The 17,636-nt window shown below is 36.3% G+C and overlaps 2 protein-coding genes across 5 annotated transcripts in view; both read right to left on the reverse strand.

The window, feature by feature from the left end:
• Vegfd (vascular endothelial growth factor D) overlaps positions 1-6,335 on the reverse strand; it is a 35,083-nt gene extending 28,748 nt beyond the window's left edge. The window contains exon 1 of the mRNA XM_027946517.2: positions 5,812-6,335. Coding sequence (XP_027802318.1) covers positions 5,812-5,901 — 90 coding nt within the window. The 5' untranslated portion in view covers positions 5,902-6,335. The remainder of the gene's footprint in view (positions 1-5,811) is intronic.
• Positions 6,336-6,784: 449 nt separating this feature from the next.
• Positions 6,785-17,636, reverse strand: part of Pir (pirin) — a 100,273-nt gene continuing 89,421 nt past the window's right edge. For all 4 annotated transcript variants that reach the window (XM_071606872.1, XM_071606871.1, XM_071606873.1 and 1 more), the window contains 2 exons: positions 11,895-11,961; positions 6,785-7,073 (listed from right to left, as the gene is read on the reverse strand). In XM_071606872.1, coding sequence (XP_071462973.1) covers positions 6,961-7,073; positions 11,895-11,961 — 180 coding nt within the window. In that variant the 3' untranslated portion in view covers positions 6,785-6,960. The remainder of the gene's footprint in view (positions 7,074-11,894; positions 11,962-17,636) is intronic.

A 17,636-nucleotide genomic window follows, 5' to 3' on the forward strand; every position in this document is an offset into this window, starting at 1 on the left:
AGTGACTAACTAGGTTAAAACACATCTGTGCACAGAATATATGGACAGAAGATTTAAATACAAGATCATAAGTGAAGATTAATGAAAAATATTTCAGATGTTTTGTGCCAAGGATTATGTCTGAAAGAAAAGTCAAGAAGAACACAATGGGGCTGTTTTTCCAGCAAAAGTCAGTGGGCATGCCTATATATGACTTCATAAGTGCGAACAGGGTAGGGAATAGGAATAAATCTGCTTCCTGGAATTAAATAAGGAAGGTGCACCTCTGTCCTTTTTATTCAATTCACTTGACACAATTTCAGAAGGCAAGTGTCATGAAGGTGATGAAGTCTGTGAACCCCATGGCGTCTCATAAAAGTTCGAGGTCTCCCATATTCCTGTGGGTCTTGGATTTATTCCAGACTTACAAAGAATTTGAATGCCTCCAACATCCAGCAATATTCTTCTTCCAGTAGATTAAAAAAAAAAGTAGTAGACCCAACAGCTTGAGAGGCTGAGGCAGGAGATCACAAGTTCAAAGCCAGTCTCAGCAATTTAGCAAGGCCCTAAGCAACTTAGGGAGATCCTGTCTCGGAATAAAATATAAAAAGGGCTGGGGATGTGGCTCAGTGGTTAAGGACACCTGAGTTCCATCCCCAGTACTAAAAGGATAAAAAAAATAAAGTAGTATGGAGAAAAGATAAAGAAGATAAAGAAACAAATTTGACAGAAAGGGGTTCTGAAAGCCTACCATGACTTTGTTGCTACAATGATTCATCTTTTTTTTTTATTGTTGGTTGTTCAAAACATTACATAGTTCTTGATATATCATATTTCACACTTTGATTCAAGTGGGTTATGAACTCCCATTTTTACCCCGTATACAGATTGCAGAATCACCTCAGTTACACATCCATTGATTTACATATTGCCATACTAGTGTCTGTTGTATTCTGCTGCCTTTCCTATCCTCTACTATCCCCCCTCCCCTCCCCTCCCCTCTTCTCTCTCTACCCCCTCTACTGTCATTCATTTCTCCCCCTTGTATTATTTTTCCCTTTCCCCTCACTTCCTCTTGTATGTACTTTTGTATAACCCTGAGGGTCTCCTTCCATTTCCATGCAATTTCCCTTCTCTCTCCCTTTCCCTCCCACCTCTCATCCCTGTTTAATGTTAATCTTCTTCTCATGCTCTCTGTTCTTAGTTACTCTCCTTATATCAAAGAAGACATTTGGCATTTGTTTTTTAGGGATTGGCTAGCTTCACTTAGCATAATCTGCTCTAATGCCATCCATTTCCCTGCAAATTCTATGATTTTGTCATTTTTTAATGCAGAGTAATACTCCATTGTGTATAAATGCCACATTTTTTTTTTATCCATTCGTCTATTGAAGGGCATCTAGGTTGGTTCCACAGTCTTGCTATTGTGAATTGTGCTGCTATGAACATCGATGTAGCAGTGTCCCTGTAGCATGCTCTTTTTAGGTCTTTAGGGAATAGACTGAGAAGGGGAATAGCTGGGTCAAATGGTGGTTCCATTCCCAGCTTTCCAAGAAATCTCCATACTGCTTTCCAAATTGGCTGCACCAATTTGCAGTCCCACCAGCAATGTACAAGTGTACCCTTTTCCCCACATCCTCGCCAGCACTTGTTGCTGTTTGACTTCATAATGGCTGCCAATCTTACTGGAGTGAGATGGTATCTTAGGGTGGTTTTGATTTGCATTTCTCTGACTGCTAGAGATGGTGAGCATTTTTTCATGTACTTGTTGATTGATTGTATGTCCTCCTCTGAGAAGTGTCTGTTCAGGTCCTTGGCCCCTTTGTTGATTGGGTTATTTGTTATCTTATTGTCTAATTTTTTGAGTTCTTTGTATACTCTGGATATTAGGGCTCTATCTGAAGTGTGAGGAGTAAAGATTTGTTCCCAGGATGTAGGCTCTTCATTGATGATATCAAAAAGATTTACAGGTAGCTTCCCCTAGTGTCTTAAGGAAAACCCCACATTCCTGGTAATGAGAATTGTTTATTAGATCAGCTAGAAATAGTGCTAGTCAGAACACCAATGTGAATGGCAGGACAGTGAGATTGCTGGTACTTATTTACTACATGTCCAGAGCATCTACAATATTGTACTTTGAGCTGTCACATTATAGATGTGAGTCTATGCAGATGCAGCTCCCTGGAATTGTGAAGTGCACACCCAGAGCAACTGTATATGATTGTTCCAACTGTCTTTTAAAAACCTTGGGAAAATAGAAACAGAAATAAATCCCACATTTAGGCTGTAATATAATTATGTTAGACAACCAACAAGAGGTTTTTCTTATTTTTAGAAGAAAATGTGTTTTTCTTGGACTGAGAAATTTAATAGCTAAATTATACATGCAATGGATTCAAATTGAGATTTTCAAACAGATTTGCCTCAGTTCACATGTTCCATGCATTACTGAACCCAAACAGCTATCCTTCAGAGTACAAGTGGCAAGACTAATGAAATTAGTATGCCTTACCTTCAAGTGGCATTTTATACAAGTGTCCAGGGTACTAGCAGCTGTTTACATGGTTGCTATAAAAAAGTTGCTCACATACTAACAGAACTATAGGGGAGGGCTGGGTGTGATATGGCACATGACTGTAATCCTGTTGGCCAGGAGGCTGAGACAGGAGGATCACGAGTTCAAAGCCAACCCCAGAAATGGTGAGGTGCTTAAAATACAAAATAGGGCTGGTGATGTGGCTCAGTGGGTGAGTGTCCCTGAGTTCAATCCTGGTATCAAAAAAAAAAAAAAGATACAAAAAATAGGGCTGGGGATGTGCCTCAGTGGTTGAGTGTTCCTGAGTTCAATCCCCAGCACCCTTCCACAAAAAAAAAAAAAAAAAAAAAAAAAGAACTATAGGGTAGGCGCCTGGCATGGTGGCACATGCCTGTAATCCCAGTGGTTTAGGAGGCTGAGGCAGGAGGATCGTGAGTTCAAAGCCAGACTCAGTAACTTATTGAGGCCCTAAGCAACTCAGCAAGACCCTGTCTCTAGATAAAATATTAAAAAGGGCTGGGAATATGGTTCAGTGGTTGAGTGCCTCTGGGTTTAATCCCCACCAGGTTAAAAAAAAAAGAACTGTAGGGCAGGCAATGCCAATCTAAGCTGAAACAATATCCAAAGCTAGAAAGTTGGGACCAGGCTAAGGAATGGGGGACAACCTAGGGACAAATTTGAAGATAGAGGGGAGGATGGAAAGAAGAATGTGCTATGAAAATTTCTTATAATAAATGAAACATTTTTATCTCTAAAGGCAAAAAAAAAAAAAAATAATACTTGAATGCCAGTATCATAAACCATTACCATCCTGAACATGCTTCCATATTAAATTTTAATTTAAACCAGAAAAACATTAATGGTTTTTTAAAAATAATTTTTAGTTGTAGATAAATACAATACTTTTATTTATTTTATGTGGTACTGAGGATTGAACGCAGTGCCTCAAACATGTGAGGCAAGCTCTCTACCACTGAGCCATAACTTCAGCCCACAAGAACATTAATGTTAAGAAACAGTTTTTAGAATCTTTCTTAAGAAAAAGTTGGGGGGCTGGGGATGTGGCTCAAGCGGTAGCGCGCTCGCCTGGCATGCGTGCAGCCCGGGTTCGATCCTCAGCACCACATACAAACAAAGATGTTGTGTCCGCCGAAAACTAAAAATAAATAAATAAATAAATATTTAAAAAATAAATAAATAAATAAAAGAAAAAGTTGGAGGGAGGAAAAAAACTGTAAACCAATATGATATACAACATTATCCCCTACCACTTAGGCACATCTATTTCAAAACTTCTGTTTAATTATAGGTAACTCTTTCCTTCATATCAAAAACAATTTTATTTATGTAGGGGTTGGGTAGATATAAGCTCAGTATATATTGCTTCAGTTTTTAAAGGAAATTCTGATACGTAAGAGAAAAATGTTGCATAGTAAGCAAGTGTGCTGAATTTGCCATGTGTAAGAACATGTTTTCTGTCACATGCAAGCTTAGCAATTTTCATCTACTGCCCCATTATACACATTTATATGTTAACAGTAAATTCAAAACATTTAAAACTTCATTGTTCCCAGGACATGTAGAAAATTCTAGTGTTTATGTTCTTTAAAAGAACTGAATGACCTAAAGAATACTACTTATTTCTAACAATTCAGTCTTCTTTCTTGTACCACCAAATTAACTGATGCGTTAAAAGTAAACTGGAAACATTTGAAAATATAGCGAGCCCACCACATCTACAGGATTCCTGCGTTTTGTGGACTTACAAACAAGCTGGATAGTCTGAAAAGTTTTACTTCCTTCAAATAAATCAGACTTTTTGTCTCTGTTACCTATGCACAAAATTGGGTTCCCAGCCAGGCGCAGTGGCACATGCCTGTAATCCCAGTGACTCCGGAAGTAAGGCCCAAGCAATTTAGCAAGACCCTGTCTCTAAATTTAAAAAAAGGCGGGGTGGGGGGGTGGGGGTGCTGGGGATGTATGGCTCAGTAGATAAGCACCTCTGGGTTCAATTCCTGGTACCAATAAAACCAATCCAACTTAAAATAATCACAACAAAATAAACCGGATTCCCTTTCACCTACAATCTGGTGCTGAGATCCAACAAGGCTGATGGCAGTAAAGTAGAGCTCGGGACTGGGATTTCTCCCATGTGCATTTCAAATCTGAAAAGTTACAAAGCTGCTAGACAAGTTGACTCCCACTCTGGTGTTGCTTGACCTTTTGCTTTATTATCAACCCCCAGGGTACCCTATTTACTGATGTCAACCAGGAGCCTTTTTAGACATTTTCCCATTGAAATTTTAATACAGATGTGCTATAAATCTGTTTTTTGTACGATACGTATATTTGTGCTTTATATTCAAAATTTTCACACACCCTTCTATGAACCATTTTTCGCCTGTTGGGGGCGATATCATCCCTGTTGAAAATGTAGGTTGTGAAATAAAAGCTATATAAACTCAAGCCCACATTTAATTGTCATTATCAACAATGGTTTAACACTCTTCAGTCAAAACAATTATATCTGAATCATTTTCAGAATACAAATCTTTAAAAATATATAATCTATGAAATACATAAAATTGAGTAAAACATTGTCCCAGCAGTCAGTAACACCCTGATTATTTTGTTTTTATTTTTTGCAATTTGTTGGACTCTACTTGATACTTTCTCATGGAACCCAAGACGTGATTACTATTGAATTCTGTACACATTTCAAAAAGGGAAAAACAAAAACAACCTTTGAGAAAACATTTTTTTCTGGATGGTGGCAATTGATAATTTGTAAAAGAAAATAGAAAACGCCCATAGAGAGTCTCATAATTTTCGATTTACAGAAGAAATAGACTAACTTTTGCTACTCACAAAATAAATGGCCCACAAATCTATGTGTGTCATAAGAACAAATTGGTGCTTGATAGACAATCGCTGTGCCATTTGCATATACAATTGGGAGAAACTTCTCCATCTGAAAAGATTTCAGACTACTCAAGTTCAATTACAACTCAAAAGAAAAAAAAAGCCAGCCCAAAACAAACAAACAAAAAAACAAACAAACAAGAACTTCAGCATTTTTCAAATACTCATGGCAAGAAGCTTATTAAGCCCGAGAAACAGAATAATTACTAATAAACACAGGATATATCCTGTCCACTATAAAGAGTGCTCTGCATTTTTATATTGTTTCAAAAATAGTGAGGGCAAAGAAAGTCTTCTATATAAATCAGTAAAAATCTTCATCACATTATAAATCTGTATAAATCTTCATACCATTAAAAATTGAGCTCACCTACCTTCACTGGTCCATGTTCATTACCGAAGCCCTGCACCAGTTGCACATAAGACATTATGAAAATATTCACCACTGCCCACTCTCTGTACATTTTGAATATTTTAATATCCACTGATTACTACGCAGTTGACATCAGGCAGCTAGAGAAAAAATGGTTTCAAAAGGCATTCTCCAGAAGAAGTTCAAACCCCCAGAACCTCACATGGAAAAGCGATCAGTTGTGATCAAAATCCAATGAAATGACTTCAATTAGGCAAGGTCTTTTTTTTTTTTTTCACAATCCTAGTGGGGGGGATTTACAAAAAAGTTTTAAAATGTTCTCATGCTCCAAAAATAATCAGGAGGTGATCATATCTCCAACCTGAAGTTAGAAAGCATTCTACATTCATTTCATGTCCAGCAAATTTAAAAAAAAATTAAAAATCTCTCCACCCTAAGCCCTAGGTTCTAGTTGCTTTGTAGGGAGATGGAGCAGCCTCCAAGGCTTGCAGCTACAGAAAGCTGGAACCCAACTCTGGATTAAAACTTTTTTTCACAACCTTCATGGAAGCTTGCAGAAGCATGTGTCTTAAATCTGACACAGATTTTGGCAGAAAATGCAGGGAAGTCTTGGCTGTAATCCTGTCCTGTTCCTACCAATAGCAGGGCAGTTTTAAAAACTGACTCCAATGCTCAGGGCTGCTGTTATTTTAAAGCAGATAACCTGTAACATGACACCTCAGCACATAGTCTTGATGGTTGTATTGCAATAGGATTGCTTAGCAAGGGACCTCAGATGTTTGTGCCTGCTGACAGTAACACAGAAACCAATCAAACAGGCTTCAAAAACCCCACATGTGTACAAAAATAACAAAACACTGATACATACCGGCAAAAAGGCAAAACATAGACAAAAGGAATTTTGTAACAGACGCTTAATAACTTAGGTCAAAATGAAGAACACTGATTTTTAAAGATGTAGCAATTAGGTTTATTTGCATGTGCCAGGAAATATCCTACATACATTGCCACAAAAACCATGTTATCACTTTAATGTGGAATTCTTTAGAAGCACTGGCTAAGTCAGTTTTGGAAACTGAATGCCTCAAATGGCTGGACACCACAAATGGCAAAATTCTAGGAAGCATCAAGACCTATTCTGGGCTCTTCACTAGTTTCCGATCTTTGATTTCCAGGTTTTAGCCCTTTCGAACCCGTTTTTTGCATTTCTGAAATCAAGAATGGCCTCAGAAATTTCTTCATTTGTGTTCATCACAAATGGACCTAGGACAGAAAGAGACATTCAGAAAGTTATGGGTGGCGATATTTTTATCTATGTATTTGTGTAGTTTCTAATTTGAGATAAAATCTAAGTGTTTCTGAACAGCAAAAGTTTATTTTCCCAGAGGACTGTGTTACAGGTTTCCTACCTAGGATTGTATATGATCTCAGATTACTATAAAGATCAAACTTTAAATGAACAATTGCAATTGCATCTCACCCAGTCACTGAAGGTACCTCACCAGTAAGGACAATTTCTTTATTCAAAACATTCTTAGATTTGGTTCTCTATATATGCTTTACAACCATACTTTGTAGTTTTTATTTTTATAGCATTAAGTGACATCAAGAATGGCACCAATCTGATATGACAAACTGGCAAATCTGATCATAGTTTAGGTGCCTAAGCAGTATATTAGGCTATGTATGAATATGAAGGTTTTTAAAGCATTTTTGAAAATTAGCAGCATCTCATTGACAATAAACAGGAGATTACAAAATTTCCAAGTGAAGAAAGCATCATTTTTTTGATTCCCTAAGGGTCAGCAGATTATTTTCTGTGACATGCCAGAGAGCATATTATTTTAGATTCTGTGGGTCCACAGATGTCCATCTCAACTACCCAACTCTCACTGAAGCATAAAAAGGCAGCCACAGACAATATGAAAGTGACTACCTATGACTGTGTTCCAACAAAACATCATTTACGAAAACACACTGTGGACAAATTTGGGTCATGGATGATAGTTTGGTAATCTCTTTCTCGAATTCCTGGATCTGAAATCAGGTTTTGCTAAAAGTACACAAGTTCTCCCCTAATTTATCAGAAGGAAAAGTGTCTGTCTTGTCCCTTTTCTTCACACATTGTAGGGGTAATGGGGCACTGGAGTTATCTCAAGGCCCACTCTCATTTGGTAAAGGCAGTGTCTTGAAAGCAATTAACAGACTTGCCCTTTCTATATGTTTCTTCTACTAGCCTGCAGAGGCTCCTGGCATTCCTTTTCTGGAACTCTCTCCACTAAGGTCTCCTCTGGGAGACCCTGACTTATATATAATTTCATTACTTCAAAGGAAATAACACATTCAAATTTCTTAACCATTATTAGCATATCAACATAGATTTGGTGATCACTATAATTTAAAACTTGAAAATGAAGACACAGGATAATACACCTGACCGATGTTGAGTATCTTTGGGGAGATTATGGGAAATAGAATCCAATAGGAAGAGAAAATTCAGTAAAAGCCATCTACATTCATTCATTTGTTCTATCTATTAAGTATTTATTGAATACCCATTAAATGACAGACATTTTGCTAGAAGCTAGAGACACAGAGGTGAAAGGTGAATGACCTAGAATTTATCACACAGACATAAAAACAAAATAAAAAATCAAATTACAAAACAGTGTGATACATGGAATAATAAAAGTATGTAAAATCTACAGAATCCATATAGAAAGAGGAGGAGGAGGGAGCCAAGAAAGGATTCAGAGAAAGTGAGGTTCAGTTAAACAAAGAAGAATGGCACTGTCAGAACTATCATAATACTGGGGGAGTTCAGGATAGAGTCACAGTGCTGCAAGGCGGGAGTGAAGGGCAAAAATGAATGGGGATTTGAGATGCAGGAAGAGACCAGACACTTTTGGGCTTTGGAGGCCATCTATAGGAAGAAGTTTGGACATAATTATGTAGGTGATCAGAAAGGGTAAATAGGAAATAACATGATCTGATGTGTTGCTTCTAAAGGCAATTTTGGCATTGGGGTAGAGAAGCTGTCTGGCCTGGGAAGCTGAGTCCGTCAATGGTGGAGCTAAGGGTAATGACATACAGGATGCAGGAGGCTGTTGGTAGACAAGGAGTTTGGCTCTGTATATTTTGACACAGAGGTATTAGAGACAGTAAAATGGTTTCCCAACAGAGAGGTCTTTGGCACATTGTTGGGACTATGGATCTGGGGCTCATGACAGAAATTGCATCTGGAAGTGAAGGTTTGAACTGCATCAGGCAGAAAAGAATGAGAAAGACCTTATATACTGAATAAATAATAAATCCAAAAGAGGGCGGGTGCAGTAACGCACGCCTGTAATCTCAGCAGCTCAGGAGGCTGAGGCAGAAGAATCACCAATTCAAAGCCAGCCTCAGCAACTTAGAGAAGCACTAAGCAACTCAGTGAGACCCTGTCTCTAAATAAAATACAAAATAGGGCTGGGGATGGGGCTCAGTGGTTGAGTGTCCCTGAAGTCAATTCCCAGTACCAAAATAAATAAATAAGTCCAAAAGAGGACCTTGGAGAAGCCAACTTTTTAAAGGACACAGAAGAAAGGGACATGGAAACTGGAAAATGAGATCAGGCCAAGGACCGATTTCCTGCACATCATAATTTTCCTATAGTTTGTGCTTGTGGAGCACCACTATCATGTACAAGCTATTTTTCTGTAGTATGCTTCTGGGATTCAATTTTGACACTTTCTGGGGTATTCTGCCATGTCTCTCAATTTATAATGCTCACATAAATCAAACACCTGGAAATCTTACTAAAACTCCTATTTTGACAGGAGATCTGGGGTGGGGACTAGGATTCTGTATTTCTGATTATCTCCCAACTGATGATAATCCTGCTAATCCCTGGACCACACTTGGAGAAATGAGGCTCTGATACACAGGGAAACACTAGAAGCTTAGAGCCCTGCAAAGCCATGTTCTGGAAGCTTCTCTCCTCAGAGACTCGAGAAGAAAACAGAATCCAGAAAACATCTTGGTGACAAGAGGAGCAGGGTATTTATTAACTAATTCATGAAAACAGTACTAGTTCTCACATAGTCGAGAGACAGTGGTGGCTACCTTTAAACATTCTTAGGTAAAAGGAAAACTTAAATTCTGAGCTTTAGAAGCTAAATAAACAAAATAAGCAAACAAAATGCTTTGTTTCTTAGTAACTGATATTTTAAGAGACATACTATTTTGTTAGGTTGATCTGAGTTTGTATTTGTAGGCATACCTAGTATCCCTGTGTTTCAAGCCATTGGAAGAGGATTCACATATATAAGTGTACAGTGGTCTTAAGCAGTCCCCTTTAGTCTGTTACCTAAGTCTTTTCTGTACCAGGGGCTGAACCCAGGGGTGCTTAAACGATGAGCCATAACCCCAGCCCCTCCACCCCCGCTTTTTTTTTTTTTTTTTAAGACAAGATCTTGCTAAATTGCTGAAGCTGGTCTCAAACTTGGGATCCTCCTGCCTCAGCCTCCCGAGCCTCTGGGATTACAGGTGTGTGCCACCATGCACAGTTCTGTCACCTAATTTGGTTGGACCCCTGTTTTTCATTACAATTGCAGAGGAAATTGCCTAACTTAAAAGATTTCAATCCCACACACCTTTTTCCTACCTAAATTCTAGTCTCTACAAATAGAGATTATGGCCCTACTCAGTTTGTATGCAGCCTTCTTCTAGAAGAACAATTTCAATGCTGTTAGGTCAAGATACTACTAACTTTTGGAGTGGAAAAGTTAATATGCAAAATGGATGTCATGAACTATAGGGGTTATTATTTAATATGCCTGCTGAATTTATTAATAGAGCCAAAAAAGAATATTTGTAGGACAATCCATGTTCTTTAAACTTATGATCAGCTGGGGTTTATCTGCAATCACTGTGTATATCTGGGAATTCATGTAAGGCAAGGTAACACAATGATGGATTTTAATGCATGTTGAATTTAATAATTAGTAAAGCAAACATTTGTTTTGTAGGTATGCATCTAAATATTAAGTTGCATTCTAGGTGCCTTTAAATGTTTCTCATTTAATCAAATGCCAATGATATGAGAAAATCAAGATTCAAAGAATTGAAGTGACTGGGTACTTAATGTCAAGATTTTCTGCCTCCAAGTAATAGTACTACTACAATGCCATAGTTACCTTATTCATTTTTGTAAGTAAAGAAGAATGGCTGGACAATTATAGAAACTTTCAAAGAAATATTATTCCTAAGAGGTCCATATTTTCATTAAAAATACAATAAACTATAAGGAAAATATCTGCTATGGTTTGAATGTGGTTTGTCCCCTCAACTCGTGTTGAAAGAAAATTTTTATTGCCATTGTGGCAATATTGGAAGTGGTGCCTTTAAGAGTTGATGAAGTCATTAAGAGGGGCTAATGCTTTTCTCTAGTGAGAGAGTTTTCATTTTCCTGCAGCTGGATAAATTACCATACGAGTCAGTTGTTTCAAGGCAAGGACTCCCCTTGTGGTTTTGCCTCTTCGGCATGCACATATTTACCTTTCTGCTTTCTTCCATGAGTTAAAACAGTATGAGGACCATACTTTGCTGCCATGCTCTTGAACTTGGCAACCTCTAGAACTGTAAGCCAAAATAAAACTCTTTTCTTCATAAATTATCTCACCTCATGTATTCTCTTATAGCAACAGAAAATAAACTAAGACAGTATTAAAACCACTATTTTTTTTTTGGTAAAGATAAAAATGATATTCAAGTCCCCAATATACTGCAGAACCTTTTTTTCAAGTTGAAATCCCCTATGATACAATACAAAAGCACTATTTGATTCTTCCCATAGCTCTATGATTAATGTGCCACATCTAAGTACTTACATTTTTTTTTCCAAAAAAAGCAGAAGTTAATGTAGGAATAAACACCAGATATATATTTTCCTCTGATGGTGAAGAAATGAAATAAAATCTTTAGGTTCACTGATGGAGAGTGAGGACGAAAATCTAGCCAGTCTTCTCAGTAAATCTATACATGTGCACTACTCTCAAAGAAAAAGAAAATAGACCAGGAAAATCAGCATCATTTTGGGCTTACCATGTTGAACAACTGGTTCTCTTAATGGCTCCCCAGCAATTAAGACAAAATGGCTTCTCTCAGGATCCTAAAGTTAACAAGGAAAACATATAAACATGCTTAGTTTGAATGTCAAATTAGGAACGATTTATAGTTGACATGTTAACTAAATGAATGATGTTCATACTTCTGAGTACAAATTCCAAAAATATTTTCTGGGTAATACTCATTATGGAAACATTTATTCTTTAAGATATTTAGTAGTAACTAGAACTAAAAAATAAATTCAGGACACCCAAATATTAACATTCTCAAGTTTAACATCTTAACTGGAAACATCTTCATGGCAAACTATTTGACTGACTTGGCTTGTTATAGAGTTCACTAACTAACGATATAATTTTTAAAAGAAAAGATTACTTACATAAGTCCAAATAAAATTAGATTTTATTTACTTTTATTTACTTTTTATTACTATTAATGTAAAATATGCCCCAGATATGTTACACCAAATGGAACCTTATAAAAACAGAGCATCCAAGGAACATCTGCTCAGGCAAGTTTCTTTCCAAAAGGGTCCTATTTTTTTTTTTTAAGTTTTTGATTAGAATTGAGGATTTGCTGGGCATGGTGGTACAGGCCTGTAATACCAGCAGCTTGGGAGGCTGAGGTAGGAGGATTGCGAATTCAAAGTCAACCTCAGCAACAGCGAGGTACTAAGAACTCCATGGTACCTTGTCTCTAAATAAAAAACAACAAGGTACATGTATAAAGACTTAAATTGGTGTCAACATACTGTATACACAAACAGAGTTACAAAAATTGTGATATATATGTATTAAGAATTGTAATGCAAAAAAAACAAAGCATAAATAATGTATAAAAGCATATATTGTCATGAACATACTTTATATACAGAGATAAGAAAAATTGTGCCCTATGTTTATAATAAGAATTGTAATGCTTTCCACTGCTGTCGGGTAGTTAAAAAATAAAAACTAAAACAAAATAGGGCTGGGGATGTGGCTCAGTGGTTGAGTGCCCCTGAGTTCAATCCCCGGTACCAAAGGAAAAAAAAAGAGAATTGAGGATTTGATTTTTTCCCCCTGAAACTGGAAAAATATTAATTATAATATCAAGGGCTAGTATACATGCAGGGAAAGACATACTTTGATATATCTTTTGGGATATTTTGAAGTTGGTGCAGTAGTCCTTCCAGAGAACAATTTGAAAATATGATTCAAAACCTCCAATATTGCTGATGTCCTCTAATCTAATAATGCCAGTATCCCCATTGTAGAACTATTGATTACAGAAAAAATTAGAAACAATTCTCCAGTAATGAGGGATTGGTTATATGATTATACTTTTTTAAGATGAAATATTATATGGCCATTAAAAATATTTCTTTCAACAAATACTTAAGAGTGTAAATGTTCATAATGTATTGTAAGTTTTTAAAAATACCACAAAATGGTGTATGAATAGTATTTTTCACTTTTAGGAAAATAAAAATACCATATATTGAAAGATTAAGGGACAGACATACCAAAATTTTAGCACTGATTCTTTCTGAGTAATGAAAATTAAGGTGAATTTTATTCTGTTTTTCTCTTTAAAAAAAATTGCTCCAATAATATGCTGAGTGCTAATTTTAAAAGTTAAAAAGGGGGGCTAAAGGTGGAGTTTGGTGGTAGAGCCCAGTACCCCCCCCAAAAAGAAACAAAGAATGTATAAGAAAAAAATCATGTTTTTTAAAAGTTTGTGTTTAAGGAGTTATTTTATAATGCAATGCATTCAGACAAAAAAATCATATGAGCATTTCATTTTATAAAATGACATTATTTAAATATTTTAAGTAATTAACACGTTAACTGTCAGAGTCCTTTCTCTCCAAAATCATACTTATATCCTATATGAACTCTTCAACAAATTTACTTATTCCAAATGTGCTTTGATTTGAAATTAAGAACTGTAGTTCTGTTGGAAATGAATTACATATATACTTAGATATATGTGGTGCTGCTTTGTGCTCTCACAAAGTTAGTTAGCATGCTAAGAGAGAGTGCTAGTAGGTTCCAGCTTGTTCTCATTTTCCTCCACACTATTACCCGTCCTTCTTCCTGACTGCTAACCCTGCTGACCAAAAGCAACCCCAGAACCATTTTTCAGACTTTTGGCTGCAGAACTACAGAGTCTTTCAGTAGATTCTCCATCAGTTTCCCTTTTGTGGCCTCATTTCAGTAACTGGATGTGCTTTAGTATACTAGATTAATTGGATTAGTGACTTCTCTGATTTCTCAACTTCTGCTTTTATAGTTTGATTTCTACAGCTCATCCCACCTGTGAATCTTTCTCCAGGGAGCTCTCTTGTGACTGTCATCTTGTGAAGAATCCCAAGGTAGCCAAGCAGGAAGGCCACATAAAGCAGAACTGAGGCACCCCCAAACAATAGCCCCAGCTGAGCCAACCACTAGCCTTCGAGTCACATGAATGACACTAGAGAAAACAGCAGATTCTCAATGATTGTGAAAAAGTATAAATTATTATTGTTTTAAGGCAAAACATTGCAGGGTGGTTTGTTACTAATAGGTAATTGAACACTATGTATTTTTTTAATCTTCTCTTGGGTTTATCTAATTTAGAAAAAATAAAAAGCAAAATGATTACGTACTTTTTTAATATTTAGTTTTTAGTTGTAGTTGGACACAATACCTTCATTTTATTTATTTTTATGTCATGCTGAGGATTGAACCCAGGGCCTCACACATGCTAGGTGAGCACACTACTGCTGAGCCACAACCCAGTCCTGATTATGTCCTTTTAAACAAAACCTTGAAAATTTCTAAAACTTCACCAATTTCCTAATAATTCAACATTTACCTAAATATCATACCATTATTTTAAACAATATCATATATTTATGTACTTCTATTAACATAAAGTTTTAGAAATCATCATAATGTTTCCAGTCCCAGATTTATTACTGGATACAACAAAGATTAATAATTAACTCTTTACTTTTCCATGTATTTAATCAAAACTGCCATATTTTATAGGACTGAAATTTGTTTCTTCTCCTGGTCTTTCAACTTCAAAAAAATTAAATGGGAAAGTAAAGTAGATGGTTTCTTCAACCCCAGGGCAGGTATCATTTAATACATCCACTTAGTTGATGATTTAATCACTTTTTCATGTTAAAAAATATTTGTTCAGGACTGGGATCATGGCTCAGTGGTGAGTGCTTGCCTCACATGTGTGAGGCACTGGGTTCGATCCTCAGCATCACATTAAAAAAAAATAAAATTAAAGAAAATTTGTTCGATCGTTCCCAAGGTGCATATCTATGCATCATTATCTTTTCTATCCATAATCCAACTAGCTTTCAAAATGTGTAAATGCGAACCAGCTGAAAATCAAGGAGTAAACCTAAAACAGCTTCTGCTAATTTAAATGTTTAAAAATAGCTGGCCCATTAACTAAAATTATTTCTTCAGTTTTAGCATAGATCCTCACTCAATCCCTACTTATTCTTGCTTGATACACAATTCTAACTTTTAGACTTCATGGTTATTAGATTTATAAAAGATGCAAAGCAAGACAGGAAAGCACTACTGTATAACAATACAAAAAAAAACTTGACAGCTTAACATCAATGACAAAAATGAAAAATAAAAAAAAACCTATGAAAAAGAGGCACATGAGCTTAAAAATTTGTCTAGACCCATTTAATATAGAAGCAAGCAAGCCCTGAAGACTTCATAGTTGGGCAATATATACTGATAACCCAAGGTTATGAATAAGTTAAATTATGCATCATATAAGTCCACAGGAAAGGGGAAGGTTCCTTTTTCTTTTTTTTTTTTGAAATGCATATGACCTCAAGATTTTATTATCTAAAATGAAGCACAAAACTGGATTGTTTGGCCCTTTCTCTTATCTCCTTCCAATTCAAAATACTTGCATTTCTTAATACTACCAATTTCTTAGATCTGTAGTTGGGTTCAATACACTCAAGGCTCAAGACAATCTTTACAGTTTTAGCCTTCTTCCAAAAAATTGGCCTAGTCTACCCACCATAGCCAGTGTTTCCTGTCATAATGCTACTTTCCCTGGGCACACAGAGAACATTTACCATGTTTTGGGGAATGCTTCTAGCATGGAAAGAAGCAGGGAAAGGTTTCTGTCTGAAATGATTTCTTTCTTTTTTTTTTTTTTCCAATGTGACTACATTAGTTTTAGATCATAAAAACTCAATAATAATTTTAATTTTAATTAATTTTTAATTTAATTGTCACTTATCACTAAAGATTCATTCTTTGATGGTTTTGGAGAGATGAAATTTTAGTGCGAAACAACAGACCTTATTTATAAGTTGGTCTGAAAGAGGAAGTCATTTAATAGTGTTTGGGGGTGTTTTTTAGTAGGGGCAAGGAGATATACTTGAGTTCCAGGGTCAGGAAGCAGAGGAGAAAGGATTAGGGGTTAAGAGAAGAAAGGCTGATCTCCTATATGGTGTATGTGCTTCTCATTTCTTAATTCAAAAGAGATTTTTCTTGACTGGTAAGCATGTCCTAAACTTTGGAATGATAAAGTCTTGAAAATAATAAGTTTGTTCTTTTGATATTACTCAAATAAAATGACTTTCCAATTATTATCTGGGCAGGAGGATACAAAGACATGTGCATTTTGTGTGAAAATGCAAAACTATTAAACTCCTGGGAATTGGCGGATTGGGTTTATCTAATCACTGCAGAAATCCACAGGATGGTCCACATTTCTTTCAATGACTTTTCTACAAATTTAACCTCTGAGTGGTGGCTTCCTCTCCTGTAATCTAAACTAGATCCATTTTGTGTCTTTTCAAAAAATATATATCGTTTTTGCTTCCCTTAACTAGTCTTCTTTGGTAAACTCTGGTTATTGTTTTGGATATTCAGTAGAGCACTGATGTGATTTGAAATCCCAGTTACTGTTATCTTGAAACTGCTCATCTACAGTGACCTTGCAAATGGTGGAAGATGATGAAAATCATGCAACAGCAAAGAAAATGAAAGACCTGCTTAAGACATGAGTCCTGGCGTGGCTCTAAGTAAATGTCTTTGTGGAGTTTAATGAAAATACAAAGATAACAGAGGCCCACTTACTACACATAGAATAACCACAACTAAAATTCATGATCTTTGGAGGCTGAGGTCATGTCTTTTACTTTAGTGTACATTTTCAGAGTTTCTGGCTCAGAGTTAGGCCCTTTGCACCTTACTTTAAAACTTACTTTTTAAAATTTGTTTTATTTGTTTTAATTAGTTACACATGACAGTACATTGACCTTGACGTATCATACATTTGAATCAGATGGAATATAATTTTTCATTTTTCTGAGTGTACAGGTTGCAGAATCACATTGGTCATGCATTCACATATATACACACAGTAATAATAATGTCTGTTTCATTCTACTATCCTTCCTATCCCCTCATCTCCTCCCCTTCCCTCCCATCACTTCTCTCTACCTAATCTAAGGTAACACTATTCTTTTTTTTCCCTCACATCTTCATACATGTATTTTGAATAACAATGAGGGTCTCCTGCCACCATTCATGCAATTCCCCTTCTCCCTCCCTTTCTAATCTTCTTCCCATGCTCTTCCTCCCTACCCCATTTTGAGTCATTCCCCCCCCGCCCCGCCGCCCTTTATATCAGAGAAGACATTCGGCATTTGTTTTTGGGGGATTGGCTAACTTCACTTAGCAAAATCTGCTC

Source organism: Marmota flaviventris, chromosome X, assembly GCF_047511675.1.
Source record: "Marmota flaviventris isolate mMarFla1 chromosome X, mMarFla1.hap1, whole genome shotgun sequence".
NCBI lineage: Eukaryota > Metazoa > Chordata > Mammalia > Rodentia > Sciuridae > Marmota > Marmota flaviventris.